The 6000-nt window shown below is 36.0% G+C and overlaps 1 protein-coding gene across 3 annotated transcripts in view; it reads left to right on the forward strand.

Moving 5' to 3' along the window:
* Positions 1-4992, forward strand: part of CDH10 (cadherin 10) — a 95338-nt gene extending 90346 nt beyond the window's left edge. For 2 of the 3 annotated variants that reach the window (XM_088170583.1, XM_014875213.2), the window contains exons 10-12: positions 766-874; positions 2792-3043; positions 3914-4992. In XM_088170583.1, coding sequence (XP_088026709.1) covers positions 766-874; positions 2792-3043; positions 3914-4407 — 855 coding nt within the window. In that variant the 3' untranslated portion in view covers positions 4408-4992. The remainder of the gene's footprint in view (positions 1-765; positions 875-2791; positions 3044-3913) is intronic. The other variant, XM_088170592.1, reaches the window with a different exon arrangement.
* The last annotated feature ends 1008 nt before the right edge of the window (positions 4993-6000 follow it).

The following is a 6000-nucleotide window of genomic DNA, read 5'->3' on the forward strand; positions in this document are numbered from 1 at the left end:
TGTGAGAGAGAAATAAGTGCTGATAAAGGGCTTGCCATTACTTTCCCCAAAAATACCCACTTTTTTTTTTTGTAGACATTGCAGAAAGTTTTGTGTCTGACTATGGAGCTGACCTGGTGCAGCTTACTCTGAGAATTATGACACCAGAATCTCATCCCACACTGAAGTTGTTCATCTCTAGGGAGTGCTACAATATTTTACAAGAGTTGAAATATGTATAAAAACTAACTGGCATTTTTCATCTCAGCAATCATGTTGGTGTGTTCTGCTATACTAATAAATATAAAAATAATATTTAAGAAAAAAATATTTAATATTGAAATGTAATTTGAAACGTTAACTTCCCTTTCAAAAATACCTGTTTGATAAAATGCCATTCTCATCACAAAAATAGAAAACTTCATGTGAATTACTGTCTTAGATGTTGATTTTAATTTAAAATGATGAACCAAAGATGAAGTATAAAAACTACCTGCAACAGCTCAAATTATTTTTGGCAAGTTACATCCACTATGTAGCTACAAAAGTATAGGTGCACATGTAGTACCACATGAAAAATACAGATGTTCTTGTTCAAAGAAACTTATGTAAGACACTTGTTGAACATATGTTAAGTTTTTATATGTTAAAGAATAAATATTAAGTCAATATGTGTGAATGCTAATGTGTGAGTGCTAATTTTCATCTTTGATCAGCTCTATCAAAAACATAGGTGTATTTGGGTTTCTTTGTTGTTGTTTGTTTGCTTGCTTTTTTTTCCTGCAGCTTATTCAAACCATAAGTGCAGTAGACAAAGATGACCCTCTTGGTGGACAAAAATTTTTCTTCAGTTTAGCTGCCGTTAATCCTAACTTCACTGTTCAGGATAATGAAGGTAAAATTCATGCCTGTTCCAAGGAAGGAGTTTTATCTTTTCTATCTGGCTGCCTTCCTGAAATATATTTGCTTTCTATGTCTATCAATATGTAGAGAAGCTGTGAAGGTTGCTACTATCAAGAATACTTTACCTGACTGAGGTTTAGGACTTCTGCATTTTTATCTGTGTAAGTGAGGCAAAAATGTGATTAAAAAAAATTTAGAAAGAAAATCAGAGAAGTGTTAGCTTCAGGTAAGAGACAGATGAAATACTTGACTGCAAAAGAAAAAAAAGCTTTCAAAAATGCCTCCAGCTGACAAGTTGAGATTTTTCACTTTAGCTTTTAGTCACATAGTTCTGGTTCCCCTGGCCTTCTGTTTTGCTTCTTTCTGACCATTAATGAATATAATGGTTCTCAGAGCCACTTTGGTTTTTCTTTTGATCCTTTCCAAACCTGCCTTTATCAGAGAAAATTTTCAGAAGCTTCTGTTGGGGAAGTAAGACTATGAATTTTGGCCTTCATCTTTAGTATGACTAATTGAAAGAACTCTAGATTACAGAAGAAATAAATGAGAGGGGACATGGTATCAGCCTTCAAATGTGTCAAAGGCATAAAGGCAGTGGGAATAATCCTCTGTTCCTGATGAATATTTCAGGATGTAGTAGACTACAAACAACAGCAGAAAAGAATTTCTAATGGTAGCGAAAGTGAAGTAATTAAATCAAATAGTTTGGGTACCTTATAAGATCCCTTGCAGAAGAGATATTTAAAGATCCATCAGACATGTAATTTTTGATGTTGAGTGAAAGCAAATAGTTTTAAAATACACAAAACCACTGGAGGGAAGCAATTTCCCAAAATTGCTAATTTCTTAAATTGCAATTTCCCAAATTCCCAAACCAAACGTTTTTCACATCTTGAAATCTATGAAAAAAATACATTATTTAAGTTAAACACAGTTATATCTTGGTGGTTAGGTCCTGAGTACAGACAGGTATAGATCTTGATATTTCCTTGCTATCTGGAGGTTTTTTTTCTTTCTTTTTTCACAAGGGTTATTTTAGTTGTGCCTGAAGTTGGCTGTGAGGATAGCTAACCACATAGTTCAAGCAATCCACAAATATGATGAAAATTAAATTTTTATTTTAGTGCACACTAAACCTGTATTTTCTCTCTTTTGGACTAAAAAGTTATCAATTATTGTATTGGCTGCCACTCTAGTGTTGTGGTTGTAACAGCAGAAGAAATAGTCTCTCTGTGTTATTCATTCCTTCTCTTCCTTTCCCTTCCCTCTGGCCACTTGGTGGACAGCTTTTGATGTTGAAGTATCCTGTACACAACTAAGATTTGTCTGCAGGAATACCTACCATCTTTCACATTTTCTGAATTCCTAAGACAATTTCTATATTAAAAAAAAAAAAAAAAAAAAAGAGGCCTACTTCATGTGCTAAGGTACATAATTCATTGTTCTACAGTGTGTTGAAAGTGATTTGGTGTAGCAAATCTCATACTGAGTTGACAGCATTCCTGTGGGTGTTGTGACAGATGATCCATAGAAGGAATCTTCCAGAACTGAGTACTTGTTGAACTGCACAAAATGGAAGGTTATTTTTCCTCAGTTGGTTGCTGTGTTTCAGGGTTTCAGCCCTGAACTGTAACTGTGTCACACACTGCATGCATTAATCTATAAAACATTTTAAGCTTTGAGAAATCCTCTTTTCAAATCACACGCAAAAGTGGTGCAGAGGCTCAGGGAAGCAGGCCAGATGTACCTAAAAACTTATAAATAGCTTTCTGATCAAATGGGAATGTTGTTAGAAAAGCAGAGATTTCACTATGATAACAGGAACTATTTTTAAGTCGTATAAAATACTATGATAAGTGATACGGTTTCAATTCGTATAGCCAACAACAGCGTCTTTTAATCGATCTAGATAACACTGCCAGGATTTTGACGAGGAGGAATGGCTTTAGTCGACATGAAATAAGTACTTACCTTCTCCCAGTGGTGATATCGGACAACGACTACCCGATCCAGAGCAGCACGGGCACGCTGACCATCCGGGTGTGTGCCTGTGACAGCCGGGGGAACATGCAGTCCTGCAGCGCCGAGGCTTTGCTCCTCCCTGCCGGCCTCAGCACCGGGGCACTGGTGGCCATTCTCCTCTGCATCGTCATCCTGCTAGGTAAGGAGAGAAACGCACCTTGCCCTACCCACGAACGAATATCGAAGGCCCGACTCATTTCACAAAATTATGCAGGGTCGTGGAACTAATGATCCTGGATTTTGCAGGAAGAATATAACTGCAGCTTAAAATAAAAAGGAAAAAAAGACAAACCCTCGTTATCTGCTAATTTAACATTGTAAATAAGAATTCAAGTTCCATACTGTTAAAACTATCACTGTGTAAACAGAAGCTCATTTATGTTCTTTCATTAAGTTGTCCGAAAAAAGAAAGTTCAGAGAAGATGAATAGTATAATCAAATATTTCTTTCACGTCTTTAATTTTTTTTTTTTTTTGAGGAAAAGTCTCTTTTTCATCTAAATAACTACTAAAAATCAATATGTAGTATATATTTCTCATATAATATAACAATAAGCAGTACTTTTACTACATCAAAGCCCTGTCTATCCAGTGGTTTCAGTGCTGTAATAAAAAAAAATTTAAAAAAGGACAATTTTGTAAAACCTCCATTTTGTGGTATTCAAAATAACACTTCATGACCTATAATTCAACTCAGACCCACTTTTTAACAATATCCTTTGAGCTTGGAAAAGGAAAAATATCTTCAGAAAAGACCTGGGTATTTTAAAGCTCATTACAGCTACAGAAGGAGCATGCAGACAAGCTCACGGTCCTGTAAAGCAGAGCACACACATAGGTTTTCGATATGGACTTTATTGTGCTACCATTATACAGATAGAAGTGTTTATCCAGTTATCAGAAAAACGAGTTGGTGAAATGCAGCTGAAAAGTAGTTCTTGTACCTGGTGGATTTGCTGCTAGGAAATTGTTAAATAGAGCTCTTTACCCATTCTTTGTTTCCCTCTAAGTTATAGTGGTGCTATTTGCTGCTCTGAAGAGGCAACGAAAGAAGGAGCCTTTGATCCTCTCTAAAGAGGACATCAGAGACAACATTGTGAGTTACAATGACGAAGGCGGCGGAGAGGAGGACACCCAAGCCTTTGATATCGGCACGCTGAGGAACCCTGCAGCTATCGAAGATAAGAAGCTTCGACGAGACATTATCCCTGAAACGCTATTTGTGCCACGGAGGACTCCTTCGGCACCAGACAACACGGATGTCCGAGATTTCATTAACCAAAGGCTAAAAGAGCATGACACTGATCCCTCTGCGCCGCCGTATGACTCGCTTGCGACCTATGCCTATGAAGGAAACGATTCCATAGCTGAGTCCTTGAGCTCCTTGGAGTCAGGTACTACTGAAGGAGACCAAAACTATGATTACCTCCGAGAGTGGGGGCCTCGGTTTAATAAGCTAGCTGAGATGTACGGTGGAGGAGAAAGTGACAAAGACACTTCTTAACCTACAGTAGGCTACTTTTTTCTTTTCCTTTGAGCGGAAGTAATTTTACAGACACCTTCTGCACTCAACAGTATTTAACATTCAGGAAAATTTTCCTGCCACTCAGCACAATGGTTTCCTTTTAAAATTTGTTTTAAATTTGTCCATTAATGTCATTCATTCTTTCTAGTAGGATGCCACTTGGAATATATACAACATTTTATTTAATCAACTTCCAAGAGCCAAAGCTATGGAAATTCAGTGTTGTACATTTTAGTAAGTAAAATTAAAAATATCTTACCTTCAGAAATTTGAACAGGGTGATAATCCCTTAAGCAACCTCATGTACAAGCCGCTTCTGTTAGGTACATGTTCTATTCCTGCAAGTGCAGCTTTTCAGATGGCAAAGAAGAAAAAAATCCAATATGTCCTGTTCTGTACATTAAAATAAAACAAAATGTACACGTGGTGTTAATAAGTGTAATATGCAGCTGGTTTAAAAAAAAAAAAGTTTGTGCAACTTCATTTCATCAAATTCTATCTGCCAATGTTTTATATTTATATTTTTGTATTTATTTTTAAAAAATAAACCAGTTTTTACAACTATTTTAATGCTTGCCTGCCTGTTCTGGCCATGAGTTTCAAGCTTGAAGAGAACATGAAATTTCTTCAGTGACATCACAACCAACTACTAGTACTTCTGTACTGAAGTATTCTCCATACATACAACACAGTCTGAAATGCTTGTGCTCACTGAGATAGGAACAAGTTGTACACTTACTTGCTTGCTCAAAAGTGCTACTTTCTACAGGTCAGTGTTTAGGAGAATTTTTTCATTTTATTTTTTAACTAAACTAATCATATGATAGTCTAGAAAGATGAATTAATATCTTGTGTCAACTCGAATAGCTTTATTCTAAAAACATGCTGGTACAATTTATCTATCCAAACATTTGTTTCAAAATCTCAGTTTATTTGTTCTAGAGTTCTCCATTTGGAATCCTACTTACACCATTGGAAGTGATCTGTAAGTGCAACAGATAAAGCGTAAGAAGATGTTCAATCATTTTTAAGCTCTGTTTTTCCAAAGACAAATCATTTGCTGGCAAACACTGTTGTTTTTCAACCTCCTTTAAAGCTGTCAATCTGAAGACTGAGAAAGTGCCACAAAAACTAGCATCCCCTCCCCTCAATTTACTGAGTTTTCTCAAGTCTAGTAAAAAGAAAGCTGAGCAACTAGCCAACTATAACCAAAAATATACTTTAGCTATCACAAAACAAAGTAGGTGTCCAAAAACATTTAATGTCTCTTCCTTTAATCTTTAGGTTACACAAGTTTTGTACTAGACAAGCACTGCAATTTTGAAATGCTGCTGAGATTAAATAATTTCAGAGCCAAAGCAGTATATTGCAAGGTCTGTATTAGCTACTGTGGGAGAAACATAGCTGAAGGTTTATTCCTCCTCTCTTTCTCTTAGCTAATTATTGGCATAAAACCAAGATATATTGGAAATATATTAGTCCTTTGAAAAGTGGAATAGTGCATTCTCTTTTAGTTGGATATTTCTTCTCCTTAATGGGCTGATAAAACTCAGTGAAGTTGAAAGCTGAATA

This window comes from Sturnus vulgaris, chromosome 1, assembly GCF_052056855.1.
Source record: "Sturnus vulgaris isolate bStuVul1 chromosome 1, bStuVul1.hap1, whole genome shotgun sequence".
Classification (NCBI taxonomy): domain Eukaryota; kingdom Metazoa; phylum Chordata; class Aves; order Passeriformes; family Sturnidae; genus Sturnus; species Sturnus vulgaris.